The sequence below is a fragment of the Vulpes lagopus genome, chromosome 21 (assembly GCF_018345385.1).
Source record: "Vulpes lagopus strain Blue_001 chromosome 21, ASM1834538v1, whole genome shotgun sequence".
Lineage (NCBI taxonomy): Eukaryota > Metazoa > Chordata > Mammalia > Carnivora > Canidae > Vulpes > Vulpes lagopus.
The window spans coordinates 37,224,750-37,246,132 of record NC_054844.1 but is presented as its reverse complement, the minus strand read 5'-3'; the positions used below and the strand labels follow the sequence as shown (position 1 = coordinate 37,246,132).

Sequence of the window (21,383 nt, the reverse complement as noted above, 5' to 3'; positions counted from 1 at the left end):
TAAAAAAAATTACTTCATGTAAAAAGAAAGTAGGAAACATGACCCATAACTAAGACAAAAATAGTTTCAACAAAAACAGACTCAAGATGGAATTACCAAAGCTTTAAAAACATTTTTAATACAATTTTTATTTTTTATTAAATATGGGCAAAGATTTAAAGGAAAGTATAAACATAATTAGGAGAAAAATGGGAAGATATGGGAGAGAATCAAATAGAATTGCTAGAGCTGAAAAACATAGTACCTAAAATTTAAAAATATGACTAGATGGGCTTAACAGGATAAGAGAAAATGAAAACAAAAGAAACTATCCATGAGGTACACAGAAAAAAAAGGTCTAAAAACAATAAACAGAACTTTTGTAGCCTGTGGGACAATATATGGTCTAACATTTGGATAAACACAGTCTCAGAAAAATAGGAGAAGAAAGAAAAAATCTGAATAATTGCCAAAATATTCCAAATTTCATGAAAAATACAAAAGATCTAAGTCCCAAGCAAGAAACATGAAGAAAACATCAACAAAACACATCCCGACCAAAATAAAAATCAATGATTGAGAGCACTTTGAAAGCAGTCAGAGAAAAAAGATCATACAAGACAATAAGATTAAAACTGACTTGTCAGGAAAAATGCAAATGAGATGGCAATGAAACATTACCTTAAAACTGCTCAGATGATAGTTTACAAGCACAATTTTATATCCAGCAAAAATACCTTTCAAACATAAAGGCAAAATAAAATTTTCAGGAAAATAAAAGAACCAAAATTCAACCACATCAATAATTTCATGAAGTATAATTGGCCTGAATACACTGATGAGAAGGAAGAAATTGCATAAAAAGCAAATTACAGGAAAGGAGGAGGCAAGATCCAACTATAAGCTATCTTTAAGAAACTGTATGTAAAACTACAGATGAAAAGGGCCTAGTCAGTTAGGGATCTGACTCTTGTTTCTAGGTCAGGTTGCCATCTCAGGGTCATGAAATCAAGCCCTGCATCAAGCTCCATGCTCATCATGGAATCTGCTTGGGATTCTTTCTTCCTCTCCTGCTCTTTCTCTCTCTCTCAAATAAATAAAACTTTAAAAAAAAAAAAAACAGATGAAATGTATAAGGAAGAAAAAGATATACCATAAAAATATTAATCATAAGAAAGCTGGTGTAGGAACACCTGGGTGGCTCAGTCAGTTAAGCATCTGCCTTCAGCTCAGGTCATGATCCCAGGATCCTGGGATCAAGTCCCAGGTTGGGCTCCCTGCTCAGCGGGGAGTCTTGCTTCTCCCTCTCCCTCTGCCCTGCTTGTTCTCTCTCTCTCTCTCTCAAATAAAATCTTAAATAAGGAAAGGAAGGAAGAAAAAAAGAGAGAAAGAAAGCTGTTGTAGATAAATTACACCAGTGAAGAGACTTCAGGAGATGGCATATTACTAGAGGTCAGAGGAATATTATGTAATGATAAATAGGTTAAGTTATCAAGAAAATGTAATAATCTTAAGTATTTAGGCAACACAGGTTCAAAATACACAAACACTGACAGAACTAAAAGAAGATATAAACCTTAATATTGTTGATGATTTTAACACTTGCCTCAGGAAATTATAGAATAATTATACAGAAAAGCATAATGATACAAAAATCTTGAACACTGTCGAATACTTTGACTTGTTATTAATAAACCTTCATACAACAATAGTAGAGAATACATTGTTTTCGAGTGTGCATGAAACATTCACTAAGACCATATGATAAGCCATAAAACAAGTCTTTATAAGTTTAAAGGATCTTATCTGGGGTGCCAGGGTGGCTCTTGCTAAAGTCATGATCTACAGATCATGGGACTGAGTCCCATGTAAGGTTCTGCAGTGTGTGGGAGGCTGCTTAAAAATTCTCTCCCTCTGCTCCCTGTTCCCAACCCTCCTCATGTATGCACACTAAATAAATAAATAAATAAATAAATAAATAAATAAATAAATAACATATAGATTATGTTCTTGAACAACAATGGTGTGATTAAAAATGAATCAACAATAGTACTAATAGTAAAAGCTACTTTGAAAAAAAATTAAATGGCATACTTCTATATTAGCCATAAATCAGAGAAGAAATCATGAGACATGAGAAAATTCCTTGAATTCCTTGAAAATTCCTTGAAATGATAATGAAAACATAAGAAAATTTGTGGGATACAACTCAAGCAGTGTATAGAAGGAATTTATAGCTTTATATACTGACATTAAACAAGAAGGAAAGTTTAAAACCAATGTTCTAAGATTCTATTTTAAGAAGTCTGAAAAAGAGCAAAGTAATGCGTAACAAGTACAGTAAATACAAATCAAAAGTGAAGTAAATGGAGATGAGAGTTATTCTAATGTCCCTGCATTATCTAAAAAGTGGTGAAAGTACGAATTTGCTAAATTAGTAAAAATTAAAATTATAATCTCTAGTGTAACCACTAAGAGAACAGAAAAAGTGTATAAATATCAAACTAATATTAGGCAGAATAAACAATAATCAGTTAAATCAATTTTTTTAAAAAAAGGTAAAAAAGGAGGAAGGGAAGAAAACAAAACCAAAAAGGTAAGACATAGAGAAACCAATTCAAGGCACTGCACATTTAAACACAATTATATCAAAATTTAATAAATGCACTATTTTTTTAAGATTTTTTTTTTTTTAATTTTGAGAAAGAGAGAGAGAGCATGAGTAAGGAGGATAGGGAGAAGCAAGCTCCCTGCTGGGGAGGGAGCCCAACTAAATGCACTAATTTATTAAAACAGAGTTTTTCACAATGGAATAAAAAGCCTAAACATATGTTGTTAATTAAAAATAGGCACAAAAAACATTTAAAATACAAGGATAAGAAAGGTTCAAAGCAAAATGGAGCCATATAAACCAAAAACAAATGGAAGATGGTATTATGTTGATATAAAAACATCAACAAAAAAGTAGACTTAAAGGTAAAAAGGATACTTATATGTTTAACTGACCAGAAAGTTTTAACATCTATAATGTACAATACATATCAGTATTGAAATATAAGCAGAACTATATGAAAACTCATCTCCACAATCACACTGGGTGTTAACATACCTCTTTCCATAAATGAAGAAATAAATGGACAAAAAAGCCAGTACTGACATGTAAATATGAATATCATGATTAACCATGTTGTCCTGACACACAGAAATTTACACCCAACAACTTCAAAATATGTTTCATCTTCAAATACAAAGTGTGTATAAAATCTCATCAGTGCTAGGCTATGAAATAGATAAAAGTGAAAATATTTCAAAAGTTTAAGATTATACAGAGCTTATTATTTCTGCATAGTGAAATTCAGTTAGATATTAATAAGAAAAAGAAAACTGGAAAAAGTTTGTATGTTTTTTGGATATTAAGAAACTTCCTTTCAGGGGAAAATATTTGCAAATGCCACATCTGATAAAATCCAAAATATATAAAGAAATTATAAAACTCAATACCCCAAAATAAATAATCTAATTAAAAGTGGGCAGAAGATATGAACAGACATTTTTCCAAAGAAGACATACAGATGGGCAAAAGTGACATGAAAAAATGCTCAACATCACTCATCATCAGAGAATACAAATCAAAACTACAAGAAATATCACCTCACACCTGTCAGAATGGCTAAAATCAACAGAAGAAGAACAGGTGTTGGTAAGGATGTAGCAAAAGGGGAACCCTCTTGCACTGCTGGTGGGTGTTCAAACTGGTATAGTCACTTTGGAAAACTATGGAGGTTCCTCAAAACATTAAAAATAGAACTCCCCTAGGATCCAGCAATCCTAACTACCAGGTATTTACCCAAAGAATACAAAAATATTCATTCAAAGGAATACATGCACTCTGATGTTTATTTATAGCATCATGATCCACAATAGCCAAATTATGGAAACAGCCCAAGTGTACATCAACTGATGAATGGATAAAGAAGAGTGGTGTATATATCTATCTATATTTATATCCATATCTCTAGATGTGTAGATTATATACATATAAAATATTATTCAACCAAAAAATGAATGGAATCTTGCCATTTGTGAAGACCTGGATAGAGCTAGTAAGACAGAGAAAGATGAATATCATATGATTTCACTCATATGTGAATTTAAGAAAGAAAACAAATAAGCAAAAGGGGAAAAAAGAGAGAGAGAAGCAAATCTGAAACAGACTCTTAACTCTAGGGAACAAACTGATGGTTACCAGAGGGAAGGTGTGTGGGTGTATGGGTGAAATAGGTAACGGAGATTAAGGAGCACACTTGCTGTGATTAGCAAAGATTTTTGTATGGAAATTAATACTGCACTACACATTAACTGGAATTAAAAAATAAAAAAACAAAAACAAAAAAAGAAACTTGCTTTGAAAATAATCCATGTATCAAAAGGATTTCATAATGGAAATTATGAGATAATTTAAGTGGAGTTTTAATGAAAACATGAAAAGCAAAACTGGGAGAATAAAATTAAATATGTGCTTAGAAAGAATTTCATGGCTTTAAATATATGTATTAAAATGTACGTATCAGAAAAAATAAAAAACAAAATCAAATCTAAGCACCAGCCCAAGAGATTAAAAATAGTGCAATATATTAAATCCAAGAAATATATAAAGAGCAGAAATTAATGAAAACATGCAAGAGGTGATCTAATCATCTTCAACATATTTGTGTCTTCTAGATTTCAAGTGATTAGTGGTTATACTGACAACCCCCAATCCCCACTGTGATTGTGTAATATACAATACATGCATCTTATTCTTTAATCACCACTTTTCCAGAGTTAAGGAAATTATTTGCCTAACTACAACCAAGAGGCTTGGCTTTTAATAGGTGGGGAAGAGGACAAAATATAGGATTTTGTGTGTACTTGTGAAGTGGGGAATTAATATGCAACTCCACATCAAGGTGAAAAATTGGAAGGTCTAATATCCTCAAATAAAGGGAGCTAAAGGGGTTGACTACTTGAGTTTGAGTGAAAAACAATCTCTAAAATATTTCATCATTAGCCTGATCCACAACCCCATGGGTTTGGTTTTATTCTTAAAATCATCAGAGAATCTCTAATAACAAAATTAATATAAAGTCATTCTGACCACTATTTCTTTTTGGGTGACGGGCAAGTACAAACAAGAAGTGAAGAAATGAGCATCCAACCTACAAAAAAATCCCACAGAGGGGTACCTGGGTGGCTCAGTCAGTTAAGTGTCTGCCTTTGGCTTAGGTCATGATCTCAGCATCCTGGGATAAGCCCTGCATCAGGATCCCTGCTCAGTGGGGAGTCTGCTTCTCTCTCCCCCTCTACCCCTGAACCCTTTGTTCCTGTACTCTCTCTCCATCTCAAATAAGTAAAAATAAAATCTTAAAAAAAAAAAAAAATCCCACAGAGGAGTTTGCTAAAATTTATAAATCAACATTATAAAATACAAAGGAATAATCCATGAGTCAGAGTGACTACAATTAGACTTGCAAGAGGCTTACATATCAATATCATATTGTCAGATGTGTATGTGTTTTTGTCCACGCACATTTAATTTTTGACTTATATTTTATATATTTATACATATTTACATTTCTATATTATATATTTATAAAAATTTGCATATTAATAAAGTATATTTAAAATATATCTTCTTTGAATTATTAAAAGCATAAAAGATCAAAATGGTAAATTTGAAAAAATACAAAGAGAAGGCCTAGAAATTAAAAGTAAAAACACAGCTTCTTTCCGTGCCGATAGCGCTCTCACAAAGATGGTGAATGTTCTAAAATCCGCCGGACTTTCTGCAAGAAATGTGGTAAGCACCAACCCCACAAAGTGACACAGTACAAGAAAGGCAAAGATTCTCTTTATGCCCAGGGAAAGCGGCATTATGACAGGAAGCAGAGTGGCTATGGTGGGCAGACTAAGCCGATCTTCCAGAAAAAGGCTAAAACTACAAAGAAGATTGTGCTGAGGCTTGAATGTGTTGAGCCCAACTGCAGATCTAAGAGAAGAGAATGCTGGCTATTAAGAGATGCAAGTATTTTGAACTGGGAGGAAATAAGAAGAGAAAGGACCAAGCGATCCAGTTCTAAATTTCATATTTTGTTATGAAGACAATAAAATCTTGACATTACATTAAAAAATAAATAAAAGTAAAACACAAATAAAATTTAACAAATGAAGCAAGTGAAATATTAGACACAACTAAAGAGTGATTAAGTGAACTGATAACAAACCTAAGAAAATTAGCTAGAATACTGCTCAGAATCTAGGTATTCTCAGATTTATTGCTTTTGTTACAGATTTATTATTTTCAGAAATCAATGTATAATGAAAACAGAATTTCATCTGTTAGCTTTTTTAAAATATTTTTTTACTCAGTCGCAACTTTTAAATAGGTATCTTTATGTATTATACTAAAGATTAAAGTATAGGTAGCATGTATAAGATGAGCAATCATTGATCCTTGGCCCTTGGCAATATGTAATTCAATGGTTTAATATTTTATGTGAGTTACCTTAACAAAATCTCTATCAGTCTTCTCTTTCCATTCTTCACCAAATACAGTAGAAAAGGATCCTAAAGCTAAAAGAATAAATAATATATTCAGTAAAATGGAATTATTCTTTTACTTAATTCCTTAATAGATGCATGTGGGAAAAAACAGTAAAAATACACTTAAGTATCTTCTTTGTTAAAAACTATTTCATAGTACATGATACAATCATGATAACCTCTTCTGATACAGCTTTTTAAATTACAGAATTTAAAGAAACATGTCTTTCTATAAACCAAAACTACTGAACTTATCTTTATAATATTTATACAACCAAGAAAGGAAATGAAGAGTTCTTTAAAAGTTACTCTACATTAGGTTTCATTTGTAGATAAGAAAAATATCAAAAAGTCAAACTAATGCTAATGCTATCAGGTTGCCAGATTTTTAAAATCTTAAATCTTTATGTTAATTTCAAAAATAATTGCCTAATACATATTTCAAAAAATATAGTGCAAGGCATTGTTTGGAAATAATTCCCACAAATGAAACCTCCCTTAAGAAACATACTCAGGCCTATAGCTTCTTTACATTTGTTTTAGAAGAAAAATCAAATCATTCAATTCAAAACCTTAATAATACCCTACTCCCCCAACCCCCTACAACAAAGATTAAGGCATATAAGAACATGTTATATCATTTTTTCTCCTTTATGCTGCTGGCTGGTACTGTCAGTTTATGGGACCAGACAATAAAGCAGTATGATACAAATGTCTTAAACTGTGATACATAACCAACCATCTGCCTTTAAAAATTAGGGAAGTGCTTTCATCAACTATGATATTAATTCTGTAATGAAAGCTACTTCTTTCAGAAAACTATACAGTGGCAATTGTTAATAGAAAAACTAGTTTTGTGAAAAGAATTCTTTAAAAAACAAAAGTAAGCCTCCTTAATGGAGGTGTTGTGATTAACCTAACAAATGGATATATTTTCAGTTGTAGATTCACTGAATCTTTATAATCTTATTATGCCTTTATGTACAGACCTAATATTTCCTTAATATTAAGTAAGATAAAGTTTATGAAGTATTTAGGTTAGAATAAGAATTTTCATTGAAAAACATACTAAAAAGAGTGAGGAGTAAATTTTAACATAAATTAAGTTTATCAATGAATTTTAATACTGATAAGACAGTCATGAGGAAATGATAAAATAGATGTGAAAGTTTTTAATAAGCTATTATGTCCTAAAGAAGAATCTCATAAAATATCAAACTTACATATAAGTAGCAGCTTAATTAGAAAAATGAAGCCCACATACCACTAAAGAGAAACAAGGATTTGTTTGTCCTGAAAAAAACCTTATAAAGAAAAACTTCACTGGGAAAAGAATACTGGATGGAAATATAAAATGGAAAAATAAAATTTTTGTTAAATAGAATTTTTATTATACTTCTTCATACACATAAAAAATATAAACATTCCACACCTTCTAAAGGAAGTGTCATCTACTTTTATCTCTTATTAAAATTCCATACTCTAAGAAATAAATCAAAACCTCTCAAAAGCCTAACCAAATCAAATATATTGATAATCCTCAAAGTCAAAGTATTTATTTTCCTAATGCAAATCACGGTTTTAAGTATAGTGTCTTCATAAAATCCCTATGTACTCTGGAACTCTGGAACTCTTAAACTTCTGACTACTGGAATGATAGTAATATTCCTTAAATATCATTTGCTAGATTATTAGTTTTAGATTGCTACAATGAATAATGATTTAGGTTTTTAGATAAATAGAAGTGACTAAAAAATGCAGAAAGATCAACTAGGTCTGAAGAATGTCATGCCTTAGAGCAAAATTTGCTAAGAAAACTTTTACCATATATATATACATATATACACACACATAAACGCATATATGTATATATGCACACATATATATAGTAACATGTATATACATATATATATATATATACACACACACACATATGTAATCCTTATTCAATGATTAAATGGCCAGGACTACTAAAATTGTTCTGGTTTGAGAATTATCTTTCTAAAAACTTCATTTTAAGGTTTCTAAATGTGAAAAATTTTAACTTTATTCTGTATTAAATGCTAAAAGACGTTCTTAAAAGATCAAAACATTAGGAACCACAGAACATGAAAGTGAGACAAATCTATCAAATTTACATCTCCAAAGTTATGATATAAACTGAGAAGTACTTTGTTCCTCCCTCAGGTAACCAATGAGACTTTCAGGCAGGGTGAGAAACTAATTTCACTTTTGTTTAAACATTTCAAAATTGTCTTCATACAACCGAAGTACCTGTCAAATTCTAAGGAATCCTACTTAGACAGTCCCAAATAAAATTATGTTTGAAAAGTATACTACTTGACCCAAATCAAATTGCAGAAAAATGAACTCATTTGCAAACATGTTGCTATTTAAAGATAAAAACAATGGTCATAAATCTATAAAATATAAGAAATTTTCTCTCAAACTGTCTCTACTGTGCTATATAGTTTCTATATGACAAAATAATTTTAATATGTCATTACCTTATCTTTCCTCCCCCCAAATATATCTGAATTGTTGGGAAGACATTATGGTAGTTTTGTCTTGAACTGCTGAATCTTTTCCCCAGGGGATAAAAATTAAATCCCTCTTTCCTTATGACTATGTACACTTAGAATTTGCTTTTGATTCATGTAGTCTAGGAATTACCCCCATGCCTTATCCTTTAATAATATATACTTCTGGAATAAAGAAGTTACAATGGCATTGGAATAGAAGGAGGGATGATTATTAGCAAGAAAAAACTATATCCATAACATTCAGCTAATATATTTTCTACATGTTCTCAAAACATATTTTCTAAATCCCTTTTAAACTTACAATGAGAGAAATGAGAAATTTAGTCTTAGTAACCTAGATTTAATGAGAGAATGTCACAGAAAATAAAGAATTTGACTTATATAAAAATCTTCAATTGGCAAATACTACAAGTAAAAAGGACATGATATATTTGAAAACTCTTATTTAGGTAGCAAATTTTTAAGTGCATTTACTTAAACTGTTTAATTAAAAATTATAACCACACACTAGAAAAAAAAAAAAACAAAAAACAATTTCTTCCAGGCCCTAATTTTCTCTATCAGGACATTGTATCAAACAATCTTCTAACATCAAGAAACCCATATAACTACTGTAAGAAAAATCCAAGATTTTTATTTCCAAAGTTCTAGTGAGATCATTACTATTCAAAAATATGTAAGGTTTAAAAAAAAACCCAAACATTCATTGTCTTAAATAACACATTAATATAATAAAAGCAAATAAAGAATGCTATTATACCAATAAAAAGAATTTTTCTCCTTAAAAATCTTTTTTTTAAAAATCCCTAACACCTTTATAGAATGATCACACAATAGGTTCAGTTTAAAACTTACTGTCATCAAACACCCCAGCATTAGCAAGTAATAAAGTGATGATTTTAGGGTCTTTTTCAAGTTGCATGACGTGCTTGCTTTCATTTGATAGAAGAGTGCATACATTAATAGCAAAGTCCACTTCATTTGGGAGTCCAGATAACAGTGAAAGCACCAATTTATTATAATCATTTGGCGAATTGAAGTCCATAGATAGCCCATAACTTTGACGCAGATAATCTAAGATAAAAATAAAAACACCTGAAGTATATCAAGGATTAAAAAACATTATGGTTAATATCTTACAATTACAGGACAGATGCTTGTTTTCCTTTATAAAATTTAAATTGAGTAGAAGCTTAAAGAGTTCAACTTTCTAAACTTAAGTTAAAATTATATTCTTCAAAAAGTATTAAAAATACAAAAAAATGTACTACTATTATACCCTCTTGGGGTATAATACCCCAATTTATTTTTTTATCATTATTACCAATTATTATTTTATCATTATTTAAATTTAAGTACTGTACTCTTTTTACTCTTGTACTTCAAGGGACTATTTCTCGTTTTTATATATTGTAAGCCAGGGATACTTGTTCCTTTGAAATTTTTAAGAATATCATGATTTTAGATACATTGCCTACCTTCTTTATCTAACTGTAGGAGAATTATTATTTTTTGCTCAGATTTACTGCAATATAATTAACGGAGTAAAATTCATGCTTTTTAGTTCTATGAGTTTGACACAACCACAGTGAAGATCTGGAATATTTTCATCATCCCAAAAAGTTTCTTTATGCTCTTTTGCAATTAAACCCCTGTTCTACCCACAAACTCTGATCTACTTTCTGTTCCTGTAACTTTATTTCAAAATGACAAATAAATGGAATCATAGTATATGTAGTCTTTTATACTTGACTTCTTTCATTTAGTAAAATGAAAGAACATGGTCAATATCCATGTTGATGCATGTCTCAGTAGTTTGGATATTAACATGGTCAATATCCATGTTGATGCATGTCTCAGTAGTTTGTTTCTTTTGGTGCTATAGTAAGGGTACAACACAATTTGTTTATCCATTCTCTAGTCTAGGGACATTTGGTTCAGTTTTTGGGACTTATGAACACTGCTGCTATAAACATTCATTGCAGAATTTCATGCAGAAATATTTCTTATTATTTGTGGATTGCTGGACATAAGTATATGTTTAAATTGGTAAGAAACTGTGAAGCTGTTTTCAAAGTAGCTTATAACATCTTGCCTTTCCACCAGCAATGTACAGAGTGCCTGGCATCTCTTCCAGCATTTTAATATTGTCAATTTTAAATGTTCTGAATGGGAGTTATTTATGTAATATATGTTTAATAAATATTTTCTCCCAAATAGTGGCTTTTCATTTTCTTAACAGTTGTCTTTGAAGAGCACAAGTTTTACTTTTGATAATCTGATTTTTAAATTTTTACCTTTATGGTTCATGCTTTCATGCCCTAAGAAATCTTTGCCTAAACTGAGGTAACTAAGATTTTCTGTAGGACAATTAACTTAAAATATCTTCAACACTTTGAAGGTAGGGAAGTGGGCTTATAAAACACTAATATATTATATTATCATAATATATAAGAAAACATCATATTTCTAGAAATACTGACTCTTACTTGGGGAAGTTTAGGCCTTGGCAGCTATGACCTCAAGACATAATCCAAGTACATTTTTCACATAAAGATATAACTAGTTTAATGGGAAGAGGAAAATAAAACTTTTAGAAGAGACATTTCAGGAACACATGAATTTTTTAAAGAATTTTTTTAAGACCTTGCTAAATGGATTGCAAGAAGAGATCTATCATCACAACATGACACAAAAGAAAATCATATAGGAAAGAATTTTCTTTATTTCCCATCTTAGACAAGTAAGCTAACACCTCTTTTAATTCTAAAATATTACAGGAATTTCTCCAATAATATAATGATAAAGAAGTTCCACAATAGTTATAAATTACTATGACACAATTCTTTATAATATTTAAAACTGAATAATATATTGTTCATTTTCTACAAACTTGACAAATGAAATTTCTAATAACATAAGATAAACATAAAATTTGAAGAAAAGGTAACAAAACTGTGAACATAGGAACAGATTTTGATATTTCGATATTGTACACTGAAATTGATGATGAGATATTAAGTCTCAGTAATAGTTAAATTATAGCTTCCAAGAAACTTTCAGACAAATCTCTTTTAAAAAAAAAAGATTTATTTATTTATTTATTCATGACACACACATAGAGAGAGAGAGACAGAGACACAGGCAGAGGGAAAAGCAGGCTCTGTGCCAGGAGCCCGAAGCGGGACTCGATCCCGGGACCCCAGGATCGTGCCCTGGGCTAAAAGCAGGCGCTAAACCACTGAGCCACCCAGGGATCCCGACAAATCGCCTGAATAGAAAAAAACTGGGAACTCATATTCAATGTTTGTCACAGTCTTGTTTATGTGCATTCAATATGACCTTAGAATTGCTATTGTTCACTACTGAAGAATGAAAGATGCCACCAGATACTCAATTCAGTATATCCTTACCTAAGTGACTTTGCCAAAGAGATCTCCAATTACAATACAATAAATAAATATGATAATTATGAGAAGTCCTTTAACTATATCAGGCTTGTTAAAGATTTCTAACATAATGTAAAAGAAACTGCTCATAAGATTTTAAGATCCCTTCCCTTCCCCAAGGAAATATATGACTGAACAGCTACAATTTTATAATTGATATGGGATTAGAAATTTATTTTCAACATTTTTGATTGACAGTTTATACAAATGGATCACTGCTGACAAACTTAATCTGAGGCAATCATTTCTCTTTGTTTTCAGTTTAAAGGAAAGGGAGAATTGTTGCTGGCATGCTGTAGAAATTATACAATACACTCTTTTCCATTATTGGTAATATTATTATAGACTAAATGTCTATTAAAATATGGAGGATTAAAGGGAAATCTTTCCCTAAAACTGATAAAGCTTAAAAAAAAAAATCATCCTGTATAAAACTTTTCCAAATTCAAGCAACAAAAATGAAAATGGACAGACTGCTTAACCTCCTTTTACCAAACAGATTAGATTGGATTAATGATCACTAATACCTTGGTTAGCTCTGAAATTCTACAATGTCAATGAGTTGTCATATGTCAACTTTACCTTTCACAATTTTTTTTTTTAAATTTTTTTTAATTTTTATTTATTTATGATAGTCACAGACAGAGAGAGAGAGGCAGAGACATAGGCAGAGGGAGAAGCAGGCTCCATGCACCGGGAGCCTGATGTGGGATTCGATCCCGGGTCTCCAGGATCGCGCCCTGGGGCAAAGACAAGCGCCAAACCGCTGCGCCACCCAGGGATCCCTACAATTTTTCTACTAATGATAATGCATATAATTTTTTTAATTTTTATTTTTATGCATATAAATTTATTTTTATTTTAAAATGTAAGAGAAGATGAACAAAAATTTCCTTAAACAATCTACCCCATAATTCTGCAGAACTGACTGCATCAAAATCAATACACAGCAACACACAACAGAGAAAGAAGGAAAACAAAGGATTAGGTATTTATGGCAAGGAAAAGCATGAAAAACGTGCAAATAAGAGACAAAACTGTCAAATATTGATGCTAGTATTTAATAGTCCTAAAACTCCAGGCAAAATCTGCTCAATATTTTTTTTGGCCACTTAAAGCCAGAGTCAGTATCTTTTAGGAAACTTTGGTTCCATATTCTATCAATATTATAACAAGTAAAATAGCACTCTATACTAAATGTCCTAAAAGCTGTCTATTGAAATTTATTATTTCAAAATATTTTAGGCAAATCCAACTCCAAACAATATACAAAAAATATTTTAGAATAGTTTTTCTTAATATTAACAATATAAATGTCTCGTGATACACACACATTCGTCCAAACCTAAAAAGAAAGTAAAAAGAAAAGATGTAGTCACAAATATTCTGTAGGACAACAAAAAGAAATAAAAGGCATCTGAATCGACAAAGAAGTCAAACCCTCACTCTTTGCAGATGACATGATACAGTATACAGAAAACCCAAAAGACTCCACCACAAAATTGCTAGAACTCATATAAAAATTTGGCAAATTGGCAGGATATAAAAATCAATGCACAGAAATAAGTTGCACTTCTATACACTAACAATGAGACAGAAGAGAAATTAAGGAGTCAATCCCATTTACAATTGTACCCAAAACCAAAGAGACAAAAGATCTGTACTCAGAAAACTATGGAACACTCATGAAAGAAATTGAGGAAGACAAAAAGAAATGAAAAAACATTCCATGCTCATGGATCGGAAGAATAAATATTGTTCAAATGTCTAAGCTACCTAGAGCAATCTATATATTCCATGCAATCCCTATCAAAATACCATGGGCTATCTTCACAGAGTTGGAACAAAAAATCCTAAAATTTGTATGGAAGAAGAAAAGACCCCAAATAGCCGAAGGATTGTTGAAAAGGAAAACCAAAACTGGTGGCATCGCAATTCCAACTTTAAATTCTGTGACAAAGCTATAATCATCAAGATAGTATGGTACTGGCACAAAAACAGACACATCGATCAATGGAACAGAATAGAGAGCCCAGAAATGGACCCTCAACTCTACGGTCAACTAATCTCTGACAAAGCAGGAAAAAGTATCCATTGGAAAAAAAAAGTCTCTTTAATAAATGGTGTTGGGAAAATTGGACAGCCACATGTAGAAGATGAAACTGGACCATTTCTCACACCATACACAAAAATAGATTCAAAATGGATGAGACCTAAAAGAAAGACAGGAATCCATCAAAATTCTAGAGAAAAACACAGGCAGCAACCTCTTTGACCTCAGCAGCCACAAATTCTTGCTAGATACATCTCCAAAGGCAAGGGAAACAAAAGCAAAAATGAACTACTGGGACTTCATCATCAAGATAAAAAACTTTTGTACAACAAAGGAAATAGCTGACAAAACCAAATTTGCGAATGATACATCAGATAAAGGGCTAGTATCCAGAATCTATAATGAGCTTTAGACACATGAAAAAATACTCAAGAATGGCTAAAAATTAGTAAGTCAGGAAACAACAGATGTTGGCAAGGTGCAAAGAAATGGGAACCCTCTTACACTGCTGGTGGGACTGCAAGCCGGTGCAGCCAACTCTGGAAAACATTGTGGAGGTTCCTCAAAATGTTAAAAATAAAGCTGACCCAGCAATTGCACTATTTGGTATTAACCCCAAAGTGATAAATGTAGTGTGATCCAAAGGAGCACATACAACCCAATGTCCATAATAGCCACATAACAGAAACAGCCATCAATAGATGAATGGATAAGAAGATGTGGTGTGTGTACACACACACACACACACACACACTACTCAGCCATCAAAAATTTGAGACCTTGCCATTTACAATGATGTGGATGGAACTAGGGGATATTATGCTAAGTGAAATTAGTCAATCAGAGAAAGGCAATTATCATATGATCTCACTCTTTTTTTAAAATTTTTTTATTTATGATAGTCACACACACACACACACACAGAGAGAGAGAGAGAGAGAGAGAGAGGCAGAGACACAGGCAGAGGGAGAAGCAGGCTCCATGCACCAGGAGCCTGACGTGGGACTCAATCCCGGGTCTCCAGGATTGCGACCTGGGCCAAAGGCAGGCGCCAAACCACTGCGCCACCCAGGGATCCCATATGATCTCACTCTTATGTGGGATTTAGTAAACAAAACAGGATCATAGGGAAGAGAGGAAAAATAAAACAAGATGAAATTGGAGATGGGGACAAACCACAAGAGACTCTTAATCATAGGAAATAAACTGAGGATTGCTGGAAGGGAGAGAGGTCGGGGAGCAGGGTAACTGGGTGGCACATGATACAATGAGCATTAGGTATTATATGATTGATGAATCACTTATCTCTGCCTTTGAAACCAGTAATACATTATATGTTAATTATATGTTAATTAACTGAACTTAATAAAATTTAAAAAACTTATTCTAAAAATAAATAATAAAAAGGAAGACATATATATGACAGCATATCAGAAAGGAGTTATTCTAACACCAAGTTAAGCAATTCTGTTATTCCCTTAACTTGTATAACTCCATCAATGACTTTCATTAGGTTTCTGAAATACCAGAAATATTTCACATCTTTTTTCTTGAGGTAATCAGTTTCTAATTTAAGGAAGGAAAGGAAAGAAAAAACAGATCCAGAAAACATTTCATTTTAAATATGATCAAGAGGAGAAATGGGTCAATTTGGGAAGCCATAACAGTAGACAAGAAACTGAATAGTTCTGCTATTACTGTAATATAGCAACAACACAGAGTTATATAAAGCTAAAAATGGTCTTAAAGACCATTAGTATAATTATGTCTCATTCAATGCAGGAATATCCTCTATAATATCCTTGAATTTAATAATGATCACATTAGCCCTTTTTAGGAACAGAGGGTATATCACTTAATAAATCACTCCATTTTATCAGCTTAAACTATTAGCAAGATTTTCTACACGGTGACTTAAAATGTTCTCGTTTAATTTAACCTTGGTTCCTGGATAATAAACTACGTATTAAAAATAAAGTGAGGTTTGGTTTGTACTCATCACCAACTCCCATCTCCATTATACAAAAACATTAGATGATAAAGCCTCTTCTAGTAATGATCAGATTCTAGGAGATTCTGTTTTTTCAGTTACTACAGGTTGAGGAAGAAATATGGAGTCAAATTCAAAGTGAAAAAAACTTTGAAAATAAATAATGGAGAATAAAATGATACTGACACGAGAGAGCTAAAATCTAGTGATTATCTATAAGATGCTGGGACAAGGGGATCCCTGGGTGGCTCAGCGGTTTAGTGCCTGCCTTGGCCCAGGGCATGATCCTGGAGTCCCGGGATTGAGTTCCGCATCAGGCTCCTGCATGGAGCCTGCTTCTCCCTCTGCCTATGTCTCTGTCTCTGACTCTCTCTCTCTGTGTGTGTGTGTGTCTCTCATGAATAAATAAATAAAATCTTTAAAAAAAAAAAAAAGAGGCTAGGATTAGAACCAATGAAGAATAATAAATTATCTAGAAAATTATGTTTTATCAACAACACAGCCTTAAAAAAGTTGTATCTCCTTTTTTTTTTAGGCCAAATGTTGGTGACTGAAGAGGCTTGTTTCTTCTGAGATCTCTTCCTAGTCATCACAGTCCCAACACTCAAAGCTACTACAGAGGAACCCCCATCTACTCTGCCTCAATAACATTTTATTAAACTCTCAACCTAATTATTTTCAATTTGAGTCCTGCTCTTTTTAGCTGCAGATTCCTCTTTAACCATTGTTAAGAATGACTTACATGAAAAAAAAAAATCTTATTCCTGGTACCATGGGGGAAAAAAAACTCAAATAGTAAGAAATATTTTTGAGGAATTTTGATGCTTGGAATTCCAGCAATTGTAGAAAATCTAGTAAATGCTGAGTATTCTTGGCCTCTCTAATCCTACATGACTTTCTTCTTATTTTAGTAACTATTCAAATTAAACTGACCATCAGTCAAAAAAAAGAAAAAAAAAAAAGGAAAAAACTTCACTTGAAATTTACAGGTATTTGTAACTCTGAAAATTCCTGCAACTAAAAATCGTATACAGCCTATTACAGAAAGGGCCCTGATACCAATAGATGTTGGTCTTTCACAGTTACATGTGCAAAGTAAAGAATTAATTCAATGGATGATGTTATTTTCCAAATTCATAACTGGACAATTTTTAATGATATTTACCTGACACACTGTGTTGCTGGTAATTGTAGGAAGATGGAATTGCACCAATAGGAAGCTGTGGCTTTGGATTGCCTGGTGGTACCTCATCATCATCCTCCCCAAAATGATGAACTTTCTCGTACTTTTCTAGGTAACTGAAATAGAAAAACAATACAACAGACTTTTACAAATAGATTTATATCTTATCTCTTATCTTTTAACTTGTACCACGTGCATCTGTTTTCCTTCCCGAGGCCCAAAATTAAAAAAAATAAGATACCATAAATCTCTGATATTAGTGAAACAGTCACTTCAATAGTGATACTGCAGACAAAAATCATGCAATACTTCTAAAGTGATTTTATATTTTTAGAAAAAAACAGACCACTAACTCAAATAAACATACAAAACTAGGTAATATCAAAGAACAAATCCATGTACATGAATGGGAGAACATTCTACTTACTGGTCACTTAATGGTCACTTAAAAGCCAAGGTCACTTAAAAGCCAAGTGAAAATGATATTCTCTAACCTTTGGTCACGCTGAATCTCAATCACCAGAGATAACCACTCACCAGATTCATGTACATACTGGAATACATATTATTTTCTGTGCCTAATTTTATTTACAATATATTTTAGAGATCTAAGTATGTCAATACATTAATACTGCCTCAGTTTTTCTTAACAGCTATATAATATTTGACCCTATTCATACATAATAATTTAACTAGATCTCTAATGATATACTTAACTACTTTCAGTTTTGATTTTTGCTGTTACAAATCATGCAACAGCAATAAGCTTAATCTGTGCACTTATTTGAATATTTTTCTCTGGACAGACATTGGAAATGGTATGCTCGTTCTAAATAAATTCCCATCCAAAAGTGATGGCCTAATGTATTTTAACTAATTTATAAGATAGTTCCTATATCCCCTACTGTATTAATTTTTAATTTTTTAAAATTTTATTTATTTAGGAGAGAGGGCACACCCACATGCATGCATGAGTTAGGGGAGGAGAGTGGAGGGAGGGAGAAGCAGACTCCCCGTTGAGCAGGGAGCCTGATGCAGGGATTGATTCCAGGACCCTCAGGATCATGATCCAAGCCAAAGGCAGACTCTTAACCAACTGAACCACCCAGGCATACCAATCCTCTTTTTTAAAAAAGATTATTTACTTGAGGGATGGAGAGAGAGAGAGAGCGCGCGCGAGCACTCGAGCAAGCATACAAATGAGGGGAAGGGCAGAGGGAGAGAATCTTTAAGCTGACTCCTCACCGTGCACAGAGCCCCATGCTGGCTGGATGCCACTACCCATGAGGATGTGACCTAAGACAAAATCAAAAGCTGGATGCTCATCTGACTGAGCCATCTAGGCACCCCTGATTAATCCTCTTGACATTAATTAGATTTCTGAATTCTCAACCTACCTGTTTATAATAAGATTTCCAAGTGAACTTTTAAAATAGGGAAACAAGTCAAACTCTTGTTAAATACAACACTGTAGCTAACAAACTTGTTACTACACTTCACAGATTAGAAGCTGAGCTGATTAGGACTTATATTTACCACAGAAAAGATCTAGATTTGATTATTTTACAGATCATCTCTTTAGCCATTCCTGATCCAAGCAGGTACCAAACCCATTAGTAGCTATTTTCAAAGTCCTACAGCTACCCACCCCTTTCCTTTTTAGTTATAGACAGCTGAGATGAGGAAAGGGGGTTATCAATAAAGATATACGATGATCTCAGAAGTATTATTTTGAGTATTATTTTGAGCACCAAACCTTAACTTTCAAGGTGGGATAAATGGAAACTATAATTTTACAAATATAAAAACTAATGACATAGAAAATCATTACCATTCCTTATTTTCCTTTTTCAGTTTTACAAGGGACAATAATTCACATCTTTGAGCCTGGAAAGGAATTAAACTGTCCCTCTACATTCCTTCTAAATTCTCCATATAAGCTCAATTTGAGCAAGGAACTCTTTCCTAGCTGGCAGTTTGCTAGCTAACGAATCCAACATTTTTCTTTACTGTTGGAGACATAGCATACTAAAGTAGAGACATACATGCAGATATAACCTTTGAACATTGAGGAGAGTATGCAGCTGCACACATTACACCCTGATCCTGGGGATGTCCCCCCAGCATATAGACTTACAGTATAAAACCATAAAACAAAACAAAAGGATGATTAAAAAGAAGCAGTCTCTCTCCAAGATAGACCAACAATGGACTTAAATAGGTAAATAAATCAAGCCGATTCTTTTTGGATTTCTAATGCAGATATCATAAAAAAGAAGAGTATATATAAATTTATAGATACAAACACCTGCTCAAAAATTACGTGGCATATTTTCTGCAAATGAGGGATTATTCACATCAATCAAGCAATAGTACTGACAGGTATTTTAGAGAGTATAGTCTTTCAGAATTGATGGAACTCCTTGTGGAAAGGTTAAAAACAAACTAAAGATAAATAATTTTTATTAAATAATTTTTATCTAAATATAATAAAAATAACAAAATAATTTTAAAATAAAAACTTTCCATTATTAAATGTTTATGATACTTTCTATAAATTTGTTAGTCATAATTGAGCAGAGCAGATATGAAATTTGTGTTTTTTATTACAGCTAGGAGAGAAAACAGTATTACTACTAAAGAAGGACCATAAATATGATTTTTCCCTCCCAAATACCCAAAATGAAGTGCAATATAGAGTGCCTGACAACAATACAAACCCTATATACTCATTAATAAACAGTGTATTATATACATGAAACCCTTTATAATTCAAATTTTCTTAAAATGTTAAGAATATGACCTCCGGTTCCTTGACACATTCTACCCTATTCCTCCAAACAGATTTTTAATTCCACTCCCCCAAAGTCTGTGATTTAGGTAAATTAATAAGGTTTTTGAAATTTTTATGTTTCTGGCTTGAGGACCACAACTTGTTCTGTCATGATTAAATATTTCAAACCAAGACTCAACCTTTCTTCTTAAAGTTTTAAGAAGTTTTGGCACCCAGTTTTGATCTCTTGTTTCTCTTAATAAACAAGCACAAAGTCTTTGGCTTTTAAAGGAGTTATATACTTCTAAAAACTAAAAAATAATAACAGATAAGAGAAAGCAGCTAAAATACAGAGTTACATTTCAAAGTTTAAGTTTTCTGATTTCTCTATCACAACCTTGAGCTTATACACTGAAGGATATTTTGTGTTCACTCATTAAATTACAAAGCTAGATTGTACATTTCACTCTTCTCAAAGTCAATGACATCACTTTGAATACTTAATATATTAATCAAGTAAGTATTTACTGAGTTCTTACAGTAATTTGCCGACTACACTACATATCTAACTCAACACTGGTAAAATATTGCAATCCAGATAGGAACAGATTCAGGTGGGATGAGTTTTATCTTCTTTTTCTTCAACTTAGCATTAATTTATTTTATGGTAGCCTCTATGTCACAGGTTACAGATATAGAGGAAGGCAATTATGAACAGATGGCATATAATAGAGAAATTATTTTAAATGGTACTATTTAATTAAAAACCTTAATAAATGTGATCAATACAAATACAATGCAGGGTAGTGGCTTAAGAGTCCATTTAAAATA

At 32.2% G+C, this 21,383-nt stretch overlaps 1 protein-coding gene and 1 pseudogene across 1 annotated transcript in view; one reads left to right on the top strand and one right to left on the bottom strand.

Moving 5' to 3' along the window:
- ARID2 (AT-rich interaction domain 2) overlaps window positions 1-21,383 on the bottom strand; it is a 164,703-nt gene that overhangs the window by 63,888 nt on the left and 79,432 nt on the right. The window contains exons 4-6 of the mRNA XM_041735582.1: window positions 17,762-17,895; window positions 9,960-10,178; window positions 6,524-6,591 (exon numbers count right to left, since the gene is read on the bottom strand). Of these exons, the coding sequence (XP_041591516.1) occupies window positions 6,524-6,591; window positions 9,960-10,178; window positions 17,762-17,895 (421 nt within the window). The remainder of the gene's footprint in view (window positions 1-6,523; window positions 6,592-9,959; window positions 10,179-17,761; window positions 17,896-21,383) is intronic.
- On the top strand, window positions 4,041-6,098 carry LOC121480081 (annotated as a pseudogene).